General features: G+C 42.1%; 1 protein-coding gene across 1 annotated transcript in view; it reads left to right on the forward strand.

The window, feature by feature from the left end:
- The first annotated feature begins 251 nt into the window (after positions 1-251).
- The window catches only part of SLC25A33 (solute carrier family 25 member 33), a 34,440-nt gene continuing 19,596 nt past the window's right edge, over positions 252-15,095 (forward strand). The window contains exons 1-2 of the mRNA XM_049877847.1: positions 252-489; positions 9,228-9,407. Coding sequence (XP_049733804.1) covers positions 434-489; positions 9,228-9,407 — 236 coding nt within the window. The 5' untranslated portion in view covers positions 252-433. The remainder of the gene's footprint in view (positions 490-9,227; positions 9,408-15,095) is intronic.

The following is a 15,095-nucleotide window of genomic DNA, read 5'->3' on the forward strand; positions in this document are numbered from 1 at the left end:
CAGGACCAACTCCAAGCATTCCCCTCCCGGCAGACCCCCGCCCAGGCGGTGCAGCCACCCGGCCCGCGTGCGCTCGCCGGCCTATGGGCGCGCAGGATCCGGGCCCACACCCCCGCTGCGTCCCGCCCCCTGCCTCGCGCCCCGCCCCCGTCGCCTGCGCCACCGCGTGACGTCACGGCCCGGCCCCCGCCACGTGACGGCCGCGCGCCGGCTCTCGCTAGCGCCGGGCTCGGGCCGCAGAGGCCGCTGAGGCGCCGGCGGCGACGCCGGGAGGGCGCGGGCCGGGAGCCCTGTGGTCGGCCGGCGCGCACATGGCGGCGGCGCAGGCGGCAGCCTGAGCGGCAGCGGGCGAGCAGACCAGCGACCGCGAGCGTTCCTCGAGCCCCACGCGGCTGCGGCCCCGGCGGCGGCGGGCCTCGGAGCCGGCGTGGCCATGGCGACCGACGCTCAGCAGAAGGAGAACACGCTGCTCCACCTCTTCGCCGGCGGGTGAGCGTCCCCAGTGCGTTCGCCGAGCCCCGCCGGCCCCCGCACCGCGCGGGTTACCGGCCTCCCGGGCGGGTGGCGACGCCGGGAGGAGGAGGAGGAGGAAGAGGAGGAGGAAGTCCGGGCTAGGTGGCAGGTGGGAGGCCGCGGGCCTGAGCCCGCCATCCGGAGCGCACCCCCGGGGCGATTGCACCCCGCGAGGGTCGCGCTCCTGACGCCACCCTGCGTCCGGGCTTTTCCTCTTTCTGAACTCGTAGCGGCTGGCGTGAGCGAGCGTCCCGCGGGGCGGCTCTGCCCGGCCGCTGTGCCCCGGCCATCCCGGACTGGCTGCCGCTCGAGGGCCTTAGCGCTTCAGAGCCGGTGGTGGCCTGGCTGGTGCCCACATTCGCACAGGGGCTCCTCGGGGCAGGGCAGGAGCTGTGTCAGACAGTCACAGGGACTGCGGGGGTGGGCCGTCAGCCAGGGCGTGAGAAGTGCTGGTGACCCGTGATGCTGGCAGCAACCTGTGGCTAACGGGGGACCTCGGAAGAATGTGGGCAGGAGGTCAGGAAGGTGTGTTGAAATTTTTTCATGGGGTGGTGGATACTCCCAACACTGGAGACAACGAAACTCTATGAGCCGCATTAATTTGATAATCGTGCATCATGCTTTTTTTCAACGGAGGCAACAATTTTTTAGGGAGCAGGGGGCCTAGGAAGGGAGCTAATTTTATTCAAAAATGAAAATTAAAATGTTTGATTTCAGTAATTTTTTTTTTTTTTTATTGCAGCCAATGGCTTTTGGGGTCTATTTGCCAGCCTCACAGGCCAGGCACAACGTTCTGCATAACATAGAATTTATCCTGTATTGTCATCTTGAGTTGAGTTTTTTAGATGCAGCTTGGACTGCTACCTAGATGTGCTGCCTAATTATGGTTGAGAAACATATCTTCAGAGATAGCTATGATGAAAGTGCTCTTCCTGAGCTTTTCATACTTTTTGTTGTAGGTGATCAAGGAGTTCTCCAACCAGAAAACTTTTGTGGTTTTTCATGAATAGGACGAATTTCTCATTCATCTTCTCCCTGTCTTTCTCTAAACTATCCCTCCACCTCCCCATTGATATTTCCTTTGGAAGTAACACAAGGATGAAGCCTTCTTAAATTAAGATACTTGTTATATAAATTTATCATTCTTGGAAATTTTAAACAAGTTGTCCATTTTATTAAAGCCTCACACATTTTTAAAGCCAAGAGAGATAATTTAAAAAAAATTTTTTTTTTTTTTTAATGCTTCACTGAGTTTGAATTACTGTTTTCAGTGAGGTGGTCTTTTAAAAAATACTTTGTATTTCAAACTGGAGCATTCAGTGCTCTGGGGCAGCCTGTGCTGAGGCTTCTGCAGAATTTGTCTGCTGTCTTGATGAATCTCCAGTGCCCTTCACAGTGCCCTCTGGCTGCTGCTGCTCGACAGGAGCAACCAGCCTCTTATCTTATGATGGTGGAAACTGCAGTGGACCGGACAGCTCGCCTGGTTGATGGAGTTGTGAGTAGTGCCTGAAGCTATTGTATTTAGTAGGTTTCAGTCCCTTCAAAAATAGCAGTTCAGGATAACTCCCACCCACTGCGGTCGAGTGGATTCCGACTCATAGCGACCCTATAGGACAGAGTAGAACTGCCCCATAGAGTTTCCAAGGAGCACCTGGCGGATTCAAACTGCCGACCTCTTGGTTAGCAGCCGTAGCACTTAACCATTACGCCACCAGGATAACTAGATACTCAAAAAAAAAAATCTTCCAGAAGAATGTTTTCAGAGTAACTAATTGGATTTTGATCAGTTCCCACTAGCTTAAAATATATTACTTCAATTTCATTTTAGGGTAGAACATTAAAGAAGCACAGTAATGGATATATTATATAGTTAAAATTAGTTGGCGCAGTGGTCCCTCTAGGTCTGGGTGAAATACTCGCTGCTTTGTCCTAAGTAACTAGTTTCCACTGTTAAACGGGCATCTTTCCAACGAACTAAGTTCACTTCCTTTGAAAAGAAGTCCAAGCCCCTGCTTTTAATATCCTTTACATCTTTCCTGTTCATTGAATAGCCACTGGAAACGATGATAACAAGTTTAAGCTATCACCAATCAATGATATTGAATAAATACATTTTATCACATGTAATAGGCTTACGAACAGTTTTAGATCATGGAAAATACGGGCTTTGCAGTAGCAGAACAACTCAGTCTCTTTCATCTCACTGATTTTTTTAAGTCAATTTCTTGGATTCTTTGTAAACGTGAAAATACTCCTTCATGGACCTGCGCTAGTCATATTTTTTATAGAGTGTATTGCCCTTTAAGAATAAAGAATTTACATAACAGATTGGCATACAACAAGGCAAAGAATTGAATACCTATGTTATCTAATTTGAAGGTATGATTCAGTTTATAACATTTCAGTTTTGTACTTGGCTGGGAATAAACCTATTGCATGAGTTGCAGTTTGACATTGTTACCAAATTGATGAGATGCCAAGTTATTCTAATGTTATAATACCTGACATATATATATGCTGTGTGATGGTTTTAAGTTGTGCACCCATTCTCATCCTCCTTTTCCTAATTGTTCCCCATTAACATCAGCTCACTGACCCCTTTCTATCTAATCTTTTGAGTTGCACTTGCCAGTTTGATCCCATATACAAAATCCCATTATTATCGAGTTGATTCTGACTCATGGCGACCCTACAGGACAGGGTAGAACTGCCCCATAGGGTTTCCAAGGAGTAGCTGGTGGATTGAAACTGCCAACCTTTTGGTTAGCAGCTGTAGCTCACTGTAACTCTTAACCACTGTGCCACCGGGGCTCTTGATCCCACACAGATACTTCTTAAAAGAGCTCAGTACTCAAAGCAGACATTCTTTACTAGTTAAGCTAAATTATCGTTTGGTTTTAAGAAGACTTCAGGGAGTATTTTTGGTTTAAGTTTTAAAGATGATCTCAGCAAAAGTTTCAGGGGTCGATCCAGCAGCCATGGCTCCAGAAATCTGGACTCCATGAGAACTGGAAATTCTGTTCTGCATTTTTTCCCTTTTTATCGGGATTCTTCTGTAGGCTTTGATCAAAATGCTCAGTAATGGTAGGCAGGCACCATCTAGTTCTTCAGGTGTCATGGCAAAGGAGGAAGTTGTTCATGGAGGCAATTAACCACACATTCCATTTCCTCCTCCTGTTCTTCCCCTTCTTCTGTTGCTCTAGGTGAATAGAGACCAATTGTACTTTGGATAGCCATTTGCAAGCTTTTAAGATTCCAGGCAGTACACGATAAAACAGGAGGTAGAACAAAAGCACTAAACACTTTATTAGGCCAATTAACTGGACTGTCCTATGACATACTGAGTTTTAGTGGCAACATAGTGAATATTCTGTGAGTATCCCACTAAACCAGTTGAGTCAGAGAAGAAGTGTACTCCAAATGGTTGATTTTTCCAGAGTAGAAAGAACTAGATCTTTCTTTCAAGGTGCCTCTGGGTGGACTTGAACTGCCCGTCTTCCGGTTAGCAGCCAAGTTCTTGTACCATTTCTGTTCAGTGCCTGGGTCATGGGGATATAGCCGTGAAGAAGGCAAGTGATTGTGGAGTTCAGTGAGGGAGTTTTAGTAACTTACCACAGGGTTTTTATTCTAATTACATAACTTTTGTATAACTCCTCTGATTGCAAAGTTTTTGCTAGTGTAAATAAGTAGACATCTTAATGTGTACTTCTCTAATTATTTTCTTAGGCTAAACCATTAAAAGTAAAAGTGCTGAGTCAGAACATTTTTTTGAGGCTTGGTACCTAAGCAACACATTCATAAACCATCTCTCAGGGTAGGGTACTTCTGCATGAAAGAAGCTCATTCATATGATGCTGATTTTTATGATCTTTTTTGGGGTTTCTGCTGTTTTCTGCCTTTTTCCCTCCCACCCCCAAGTTTGAGGTCTAGATGTCAAAACAATTTACACTTTCCTCACCCCAAAATCTGGGTAGCAGTGTTATCAAAACAAAAATGTGCTCAAACGAATTTTCTTGTTACTACATGACAAGCAAAACCTGTGATTCCTTTTCCACTGTTTAAGCTAATTAAGAAAAACAGTGAAAGCATCTGGGTTTAAACAGTGAGGCATTCTTGGCAAGTATACCTGAATTCTAGAGGAAGAACAAACTTCAGGTGAGGGTTTATCTATTCACTCAACAATGTCACTGTGGTATCTGCCTTATTCTAAGGCTGGTCTCTCCCCCAACACAAAATGGATTCCAGTTGCTCCTATTTTTTCCAACCATTGAACGAGTCTTTGTGTCTAGTCTTTATTTGCTATTGAAAGAAAGACCTTAAAACTTTCCCCATCCAATGACTTGGGGTTCAGCTTGCCCACAGAATGTGAAGGGATGTCCTTCATCTGCTGAATAAGCAGTAACATAAGGGGGCAGTGACTTAGGAGATCTCTGCAGTACCTGAAATAGCTGGACTGAGCTGTAAGCAGATTTGGAGTTGAAGGCCTGGATTACATGTTCAGGTCTTATTTTTATGGGATGATTGTTTTGTTTTGTCATCAGATATACTTCCATAGCCTTTAAAATGCATTTTAATGGAAATATGTTAAGCCTTTAAGCTTTTAAAATATAAAATTGACATGTTTTCAAAATTCTGTATTTTTTCTCCTACTGTGGACAGCTGTTGCTTGGTGTACACATGCACTGTGCTTGTCCCTACACACTTAATGTTCATCAGCTGATGGCTACTTTTAAAGTTTTAGGGAGTACAGAGATGGTGCCTGTTGATACATTTGCTAGGGGAACAGTGTTGAGAAGATACAGGAACATATTTGAATCACTTAAACTCTTGTTGTTGTTAGGTGCCATTGAATCGTTTCCCACTCATAGCAACCCTGTGTACTACAGAATGAAACACTGTCTGGTCCTGTGCCATTCTCATGATCTTTGTTATGGTTGAGCCCATTGTTGCAGCCACTGTGTCAGTCCGTCTCATTGAGGGTCTTCCTCTTTTTTGCTGGCCCTCTGCTTACCAAGCATGATGTCCTTCTCCAGGAACTGGTCCCTCCTGATAACATGTCCAAAGTTTGTGAGACGTGGTCTCGCCAGCCTTGCTTCTGAGGAGGATTCTGGCTGTACTGCTTCCAAAACGGATTTGTTCGTTCTTTTGGCAGTCCATGATATATTCAGTATTCTTCGCCAACACCATAATTCAAAGGCACTGATTCTTCTTTGGCCTTCCTTATTTATTGTCCAGCTTTTGAGTGCATGTGAGGCGATTGAAGACAACATGGCTTGGGTTAGGTGCACCTTAGCCTTCAAGGTGACATCTTTGCTTTTTAACACTTTAAACATGAGTCCTAACTGCCTTTTGGAAGATTTATTTACAGTAGTAAAATTTTTTAAATGCTTTCTTGAAAAACTTTAGATGTAATTTTTCTTGGATAGAGTCATTTAGAAGGCTTTCAGTTGTGAGTAACAGAAAATTTAGTTCAAACTGGGTTTAAACAGTGAGGAATTCTTGGCAAATATACCTGAATTCTAGAGGAAGAACAAACTTCAGGTGAGAGTTTATCTATTCACTCAACAATGTCACTGTGCTATCTGCTTTATTCTAAGGTTAGTCTTCCCCCCAACACAAAATGGATTCTAGTTGCTCCTATTTTTTCCAACCATTGAACAAGTCTTGAGCTTAACTCGTATTGGACCAGTGTGGGTGCACGTGCCCATCTCTGAACAGATAATGTAGCAAAACCAAAACCAAACCCGTTACCATCGAGTTGATTCCAACTCATAGCGACCCTGTAAGACAGAGTAGAACTGCCCCATAGGGTTTCCAAGGAGCGCCTGGTGTATTCGAACTGCCGACCTTTTGGTTAGCAGCCATAGCTCTTAACCACTACACCACCAGGGTTTCCAATAATGTGGGTGGTACTTTTTTGGCTTAAGTGAGTCAAGGCTGGAACTAGAGATGGGTTTCAATCCCATCCAAACTGTATGGCTTCAGAAATTTGGGGTCTTGTTAATACAGAGGAAGATGGGGATGGATGCCGGAGAGGCAACCAGCAATGCCCACCATGTTGGTTATTCAAATATATTGTCCATTTTTTGGTCTAGTGCAGTGTTTCTGAACCTTGTCTGGATAATTCTTTGTTGTGGGGACTTTCCTGTTTAGGATATTTAGTGGCATCCCTGGCCGAACGCACTAAGTGCCAGTACTTGACGGCAGCTGGTTATTATACATATTGTAAAACATACGTAGAAGATAGAAATGAAGTGATGGAGATTATTAATAAAATGAAACTGAGATTGTAGTATTTTCTTTCTGTATGCCAGTGGCTCATTATGCATGTCTCTTGGAATATGCATCCCACTTTGGAGATTAATGGTCTAGTGTATTGGTGTCCAGTCAGATTCGTCAGTTTCCCAACCATGTGATGCTACTCTGTATCACCTAGATATTGAATGTGACTTTTCCCGTTGTCTGAGCACTGGCTACTCGGGTCAGCTGAACCAAAGAAGTGCTTTGGCCCACAGGTCAGAAAACACTGTGATAGATAAACAATTTAGGGTGTATGTTATCATCATGATTGTAAACCAGGTTTACTTTAGTGGCTATGAGTCCGAGCCAGCTTGATGGTACCTAACAATGGCAACAACCTAAATAGGGTGAAATGGCTATTTTTCTTTTCTCTCCTTCCCCCTTCACCCCTGAATCTGTATATTTCAGTCTCTCATTCGGACATTCATGTTCTTCACTGTAGATCGACACTAAATGATAGTTCCTATTTGTAGGAGTATTAGAGGATTGGTTACTTGTCATAAAGTCATCATTCAATAAACAGCAGTAGTGGCTTCCAGCTCTTAGTTATCAGGATTTACTTGCTATATGGAACTGTAGGCTTCTGGTTTTCAGGTACTGCTGGGGGTTTTACTTCATTCATTATGTCAGGGCCTGTGAGGTGCTGGATTTGCTCCTAAATTTCCAACACTTGCTGCTGGTGGAGTAGAGAAGTTGACTTAAATATTCTGTGTGTGCCCAGGCCCTCCTTCCTTTCTGTGGTCACTTTTCCCAGTTAAAGATGCTAATGCTATGTCATTTTTATTGACCTACCTTTTGTGGGTCAGGTCCCGTACTCTAGTTAAGTACAAAAATATGTGACTACACAGCTCTTCTTCCTTAGCGAGCTCCCGGTCTAGTGGGAGAGACAACGTGATAGAAGGTAGACCTATGTCAAACCAGAAGATTTAATTAATGACATGTTCCCAAAAAGCCTTTTTAAAAGGTTGAGGGAGTACTTTTGAATAAAATCTTATTGATTGCTAAGTGGAGAGGGATTATATTAGCAAATCCTTAAATTATAGAATTACTTTATTTCAGGGTTGTAGAGTAAGTACTGGACTTGTTAGTATTCTTGCCAAGGACCTTAGTGGTGGTTCAGTGGTTGACTTCTCATCTTCTACGTGGAAGACCTGGGTTTGATTCCAGGCCAGTGCACCTCAAGTGCAGCCACCAACCCGTCTGTCAGGGGAGGCTTGTGTGTTGCTGTGATGCTGAAAAGGTTTCAGTGGAGCTTCCAGGCTAGGACCCCGTGGATCACAACAGTCTGACCCCATTGTGCATGGGGTTGCCATGAGTGAGGGGCCAACTCAGTGGCAGCTAATAACAGCAATTCTTGTCAGGTAGAAGCTCTGAGAGTTTGTTTTAATGAAAAATTAATACATTTATGGTTTGCTTATTAACTTTCTGAAAAAACTGGTGTGTAACTTGCCTAGAGACTATAAAATGATACTGTTAAGAGTAAATGTTATTTTCACATATTTAGATATCTTAAAAGATATTTTCCTTGAAATCTCAATAACTCCTTAGCTTAGCAAATACTGTTTGTGAACCTGATGCTGGGGGTATGAAGGTGAGTAATACACAGATCCTGGCCTTCAGGAACTCATATTGTGGGGCAGCATTTCCCAAAGAGTAAAACATGTATCACTACCAGTATGGGTGATGATTTCAGATGATACATGATGTTGCTAAGTATAAGTAGCCATTAAACATGTAATTTCATGAATATTATTGCTTAGGGAAAGATGAAAGTAGGTATTTTAGGATAAAGAAATGAGTTGTTCGGAAGAAAATATTTAACTAGTAATTCAGGTCATATTTCAATATCAGCAACTCGTAAAGACAGCACTCAAATGACTGACAGCAGGGAACACTAGTCCAGAGAGATGTGTCAGTAATGGGGACACGGGACGAATTTGATTACTTCTGACTGAGGGAATCCCAAGAACTTTATTGTTAAAAGTAAGTTTTAGTTTAATTTTCAGCGGAGTCCAAATTAATCAGATTTTTAACAGAAATCTGTATTTTCCTAAACATAGATTTTCAAAATAGTAGCATTACCTGAATAACTATTTTGAGTGTGCTGAGATACATTTTGTAGACTATTGCAATATGGTAGTGAAATTGAAAGTACATGAACATCCAACAGTGGGAAATTGGTTAAAATATTATACATCAATGCAAAATGATAGTATGCAGCTATTAAAATGATAGTTATCTCTTTAGTTGATGAGATTTCAGCTATTTTTCAACTATTTTTTTACCTCCCTGTGTGTTCTAATTTTTATTAAATGAACATATATACATCTATAGAAATAGAAAAATGTTCACATTTCCTTTGTGTAGAAAATGGTGTCACTTTTCTGATCCTGCTATGACTTCTTTTCTTCCAGGTGTGGGGGTACAGTTGGTGCTATTTTTACTTGTCCACTAGAAGTCATTAAGACGAGGTTGCAGTCTTCAAGACTGGCTCTTCGGACAGTCTATTACCCTCAGGTTCATCTGGGGACCATTAGTGGAGCTGGAATGGTGAGACCAACATCCGTGACACCTGGACTCTTACAGGTTCTGAAGTAAGTTCAGTCCCCTCCCTCCAGAACTCTGTGCCGCTGCCACCCACATACCCGCCCCCACCATCCCATACGAGATGTTTGTAAAGCACAGCAGATGAGATGCTCTGTTTGCACATTCTGTGTGTATCTAAACTTAAGAATTAGGTTTCTTTACCAATACCATGGACCGCTGACCTTGCTTACTTAGCGACAGGAGTCATGCTGTACATGTGACCATCATCCAGACAGTTAAAGTAAACCTAACAGCAGATGGAAAATCCTCCGTTACACAGTGGCATTGGATTGTCACGCTTGTCCAAAGTCTGTCCTTAGCAAGAAGATAATTTTATTCTACTAGAGTAAAAAGTAAAAATTTTAAGAAATCAAACGAGAAGCGTTGTGAATATTTTAAGAGGAAGTAATACAAAAATAAAATGTTTTTATTTTTTACCTTTTTTGGGAAATAAATTTAAATTTATAGAAAAGTTGTGGTATAGTGTATTCAATATATATATTTTTAATTTGTTTCATGCCTGGGCTCTCTGGCCATTTTATTTTCACTGCCTTAGAAATATCTTGTATACTGACAGAGTAGCTAAATATTCATAAGTTGGATTTGGCTTCTCAGTCTCTATGCTTAAAATAAAAACTCAGAAATTCAGATGTCCACTTAACAATATCTGGCTTTCTAAAAAGGTTGAGGCTTTGTCCTTTCAGAGATATGCTCAATAAATATTCCTTGAATTTAACTGAATGTGATATTCAGATCTTTGAAACTTATCATTTCAGGTAAGATATTTTTAAGATTCTCCAGCATACCTCCGCTATATTTGATAATTTTCAAGTGAAAAAATGACTCCTTTTATGTTCAAGAAAGACCTAATTGCCCTTTATCAATATAGACATTTAATTGGGAACTGTTGGAAAAAGATGTAGTAAAATAGAAATGCTGTGTCTGAGTAACCACGAAACTTAGCACTTTGACCAGAGTTCAGCCACATTTTAGATAAGGGAGAATGAATTGGAAAGTGCTTTGTTTATTTTTAGGTACGTTTTGTTTGTAAAAACCTATCTTTGAGTCACTCAAGCATCCATGCCAAACGTGTGTTCGATGTCTCTGAGCTTGTTGAGCAAAGACAGGACAGCAGGGCAGCAGGTGGGGACAAGGTCCCGAGAGAGAACCTGAAACTGAGTAAGGAAAGGAGAGGGAAGCTAGTATCTAAGACTCTAGGAGAATGAGTTTTTTAAATTAAACATTGAGAAGGGGAGTGGAAACACGAAAGGCAGGCAGAAGGTTAGGGATAAACATAGGAAAAATAGAAACAGAATTATGGAGGCAACCTTTGATCTCAGAAAGAAGAACTACAAACTCAGTGTCCTCAAAAAGACAGGGCTGTGAGAAACACCCACATCTTGGTTTGCCTTTTGACACTCTTAGGCATTGCAGTGCCTTGGATGGCACCTTTCTTCTAAGCAATCCAAAGTGCTTTGAACATAATGAAACAGAGACAGATAATTTGTCAACTAACATTCAAAGTGAACTTCCTCTTACATGCTTGCCAAATAACTCATGACTAGTGAACTTACGTTTACTGTAACTGGGAAACTGTTACCCAAAAGTTGTGGGTGTCAGCAGGGCCAAGCCCGTAAGGTAAATGGGAATGTTTCTGTATTTCAAGTTTTTTAGGATTCATATTCTGCATGCCTAGGACCTGTGTGTCTCTCTATTGCCAGCAAATATCTCTGGGTATATATTTTAAGATTCTCCAGCCCACTTCAGCTGATATTTAATATCTTTCAAGTGAAAAAAACAACTGCTTTTACGTGATAATGATTTTATTGAGTTTTCACAGCACGTTAGCACTCAGGCATGATATTACCCGTATTTCGTAGATGAAGAGACAGATTGGAGGTTAAATGACTTATCTGACATCATATTTGATGTACATTTGCCTGTTTCTAAGAAAGATATGAAACAGCTTGAAGTAAAGTAAAAAAAACAACAAAAGCCCTAGAAACGAGGCTAAACCTCTGTTTCTTTCAGGTGAAGACAGCAGTGGTAGCTCAGAGAATTTTAGCTACTTCAAGTCCTTCTACCTCACTGGCTGCTGCTGCTGTTTTCTTTGCTGTTTCACCAGCCTCACACCCTCTTGATATTGGAGGGTCTCAGGGCTCAGACCTTGGACCTCTGTAGTTATATCTATTCTTTCGGGGATCGCATTTAATCTCGTGGTTTGAATACCATCTGTTAAGCTGACAGCCCTTCTCTGAGCCTAACACTCCTCTTCCAACAGCTTATTTGACAACTCTACTGGGATGTTTAATGAGCATCCAAAGCGTAACATCTGTGACACTGAATCTTCCTCCCGTCCGCCCCCAAAACCTACTGCTCCTAGGGCCTTCCCTGTCTCAAATAAACGCAACTCTATCCTGATTATATAGCTCTAAAGCTTCAAAGTCGTCTTGGCTCTTATTTCTCTTTTTAGCAAATCCTCTCAACTCTGCCCTCAAAATATATCCAGAATCTGGCCCCTTTTCACCATGTTCTCCACTACTGATCTGGTCGAAGCCGCCATCTCTGTCACCCGTATTATCTCATTAGCTTCCTGACTGGTCTTCTGACTTCAGCCTTGCTGCCCTCACCATCCTCAGCCTAGCCTCAGTAGAGCAGACAGATGATCCTCAGTCCACAGCCCTTCAGGTAAAAGCCAGAGCTGTTCCATTGGCCAACCAGGCTCTACTCAACTGTCATCCCCTCCCATGACTTTTCGGACTTCAACTACTCTATCCCCTCTCTCAACTCCTCCTGGCTGTGCCTTTCAAAGGCTGGGAACATTTTCTGCTGCAGACCCATTGTACTCCTTTGTACTTGGCTGGCACACAGTTGTCATCTTTGCAGGAAGGCTGTGAAGCACCTGTGCTATTTAAAACTAAACCCTCCTTCCACTCCCCACCTTTTGTTCTGCTTTATTTTTATCCCCAGCACTTACCTCCATCCAATATAAGTGTAGTTTACTTATATTGTGTATTTTTCTCTATTCCCCTCCAGTAGAATGGAAGTTCCTCAGAGGTTTCTCAAGGTAGGGACTTTTGTTTGTTTTGTTTACTGAGGTATCCCCAAGGACCTAGAATGCTGCCTGTCTCATAGTAGGCATTCAGCATATATTGAATGAATGGATTTTGAGACATTAAGATCATGCATATAAAGGGCTTCACACACATATACACCCACACACGCCTCCCACTATATAAATAACAGCTGCTGTCATTGTAGTATGATTATAGTATGTACTTTCTGTGCTTTTTAATAATAAGATTTATAACAGTTTCTTGATGCCCCAGGCAAAAAGGGAAATACTACATAAGTCTCATTTGAAGAAAGAAAGCATGCTCACTCTTCAGGAAAAATTGTGTCTTTTCTTGATAGTTCTAAAAGCAACCTGTTACTCAGTAGTTGTTAAGATGGTTTACCAACATAAGAAGCGTTGCTTTCGAGGATGGTTTAACCGAAGATGACCGCTTTTCATTCTACTACCTGCATTATTGCATTAGCTTTCTGTCTCTTCTATTGACCATCCCTTACCTAAGAGCCCTGTGGGCACAATGGTTAAGTGCCAGGCTGCCAACCGAAAGGTTTGTGGTTCAAACCCACCCAGCTGTTTCGTAGAAGAAAAGTCCTGGCGATCTGCTTCCGTGAAGATTATAGCTTAGGAAACCCTATAGGGCAGTTCTACTCTGTTCTGTGAGATCTCCATGAGTCAGTATTGACTCAAAGACACACTACAACAAGCTAAGGGCAGGGAAGATGGCCTGTAGGGAGGGGTCTTTAGTAAATGATAAGACAAGGAAAAAGGTCCAGACCTTTCCCACAGAGACCATTGTGGTTGTCTGTTCACACTTCTAAAAGACACGAGTTTATCAAAGACCCAAATGAAGAATAAAATGGTCATTCATTTAAAGCTAAGCTGCTTATTATTAGTTTTACTCTTTTGGGAAGTACTACTTTAAAAGACTTAGCAGATAACAATTTATCAGTAGTTTTTTCTTCAAAATGTAAGTTGGATGTTTTTGGTGTCTCATGTTAGCTTAAAGAAAACAGAAATTCTCACAACTAGAGCAGTAAGCAACATCATGATAAATGAAGAAAAGATTGAAGTCATCAAGGATTTCTTTTTGCTTGGATCCATAATCAACACCCATGGAAGCAGCAGCAGTCAAGAAATCAAAGTATGCATTACATTGGACAGATCTACTGCAAAAGACCTCTTTAAAGTTTTAAAAAGCAAAGATGTCACTTTGAGGACTAAGGTGCGCCTGACCCAAGCCATGGTGTTTTCAGTCGCCTCCTGTGCATGTGAAAGCTGGACGGTGAATAAAGAAGACCAAAGAAGAATTGACACCTTTGAGTTGTGGTGTTGGCAAAGGATACTGAATATACCATAGCCTGCCAAAAGAATGAACAAATCCGTCTTGGAAGGAGTACAGCCAGAACGCTTGTTAGAGGTGAAGATGACTAGACCTTGTCTCCCATACTTTGGATATGTTATCAGGAGGAATCGGTCCCTGGAGAAAGGACATCATGCTTGGTAAAGTGGAGGGTCATTAAGAAAGAGGAAGACCCTCAGCGACATGGAGTGACACAGTGGCTGCAGCAATGAGCTCAAGCATAGCAACTGTTGTGAGGAGATACACGACCAGGCGCTGCTTCATTTTATTGTCCATAAGGTTGCTGTGAGTTGGAACTGACTTGAGGGCACCTAACAACAACATGTTAGCTTAACCTATTCAGAAAAATTTCTCCCGTAGAGAGCCAATACCTTATATTTTAAGTACTGTTACTTAGAAAGAAAAAAGGTAAGATTTTAATACGCCTAGACTCTCACTATTAAGTTTACTAATAAACCAAAACCAAACCCGTTGCTGTCGAGTTGATTACACCTCATGGTGATCCTGTAGGACAGGATAGGACTGCCCTGTAGGGTTTTCACAGGGCAGCTGGTGGATTCAAACTGCTGACGTTATGGTTGCCGGCCAGGCTCTTAATATTGTGCCACCAGGGCTCCAGGTTTACTGATAGGTAATGATATATCAATTTATTTCAGGTATTTGCTTTTAAAAAAGTCTTCTAACTTACCAATTTTTCCCCCCTAATCAGTGCTGCTATTCTTTAAACCGCTCAGGTACCTTATTTTTGTTTCTGAAGTACCTTTTTAAAAAAATTTTTTTCTTCTTCTTCTGTACCAGTATCAAAGGTTTCCAGAGCTAGACTAACCATTGATGGTTTGAAATACATATATGCCAGTGGGTAGTTGAAAATTTCAATCTGAGAAGTAACATTAGTGAGCCCATCTCCATCTTTTAAAAACTGACGTATTCTGATATGAAGTATTTGTCTTGGGCTTGTCTGTGACATGCATATTATGACCTAAAACTAGTGACAAGAATGAATGGCTCCAAACAAGACTGTAATCCTTTTCTGCATTTCTTTCCTAAATGAAAGTTTGCATTACTGTGGGAAAATTTGTCTAGTCCTTGCATGCTTTATTATGAAGCTGAAGTGTACCATTTATAGTAGGAACTTGATTGTTCCAGAAACATTTTGTAAACATTCAGCTAGGTTAAAAGTTTGGGTTATGTAACAGACTTGACTGCTTGCCCACTGTTAATATGCATAACTCTGAGGACAGTCTCTCTGCAGTTCTAAAAGGC

The sequence above is a fragment of the Elephas maximus genome, chromosome 3 (assembly GCF_024166365.1).
Source record: "Elephas maximus indicus isolate mEleMax1 chromosome 3, mEleMax1 primary haplotype, whole genome shotgun sequence".
Taxonomy (NCBI): domain Eukaryota; kingdom Metazoa; phylum Chordata; class Mammalia; order Proboscidea; family Elephantidae; genus Elephas; species Elephas maximus.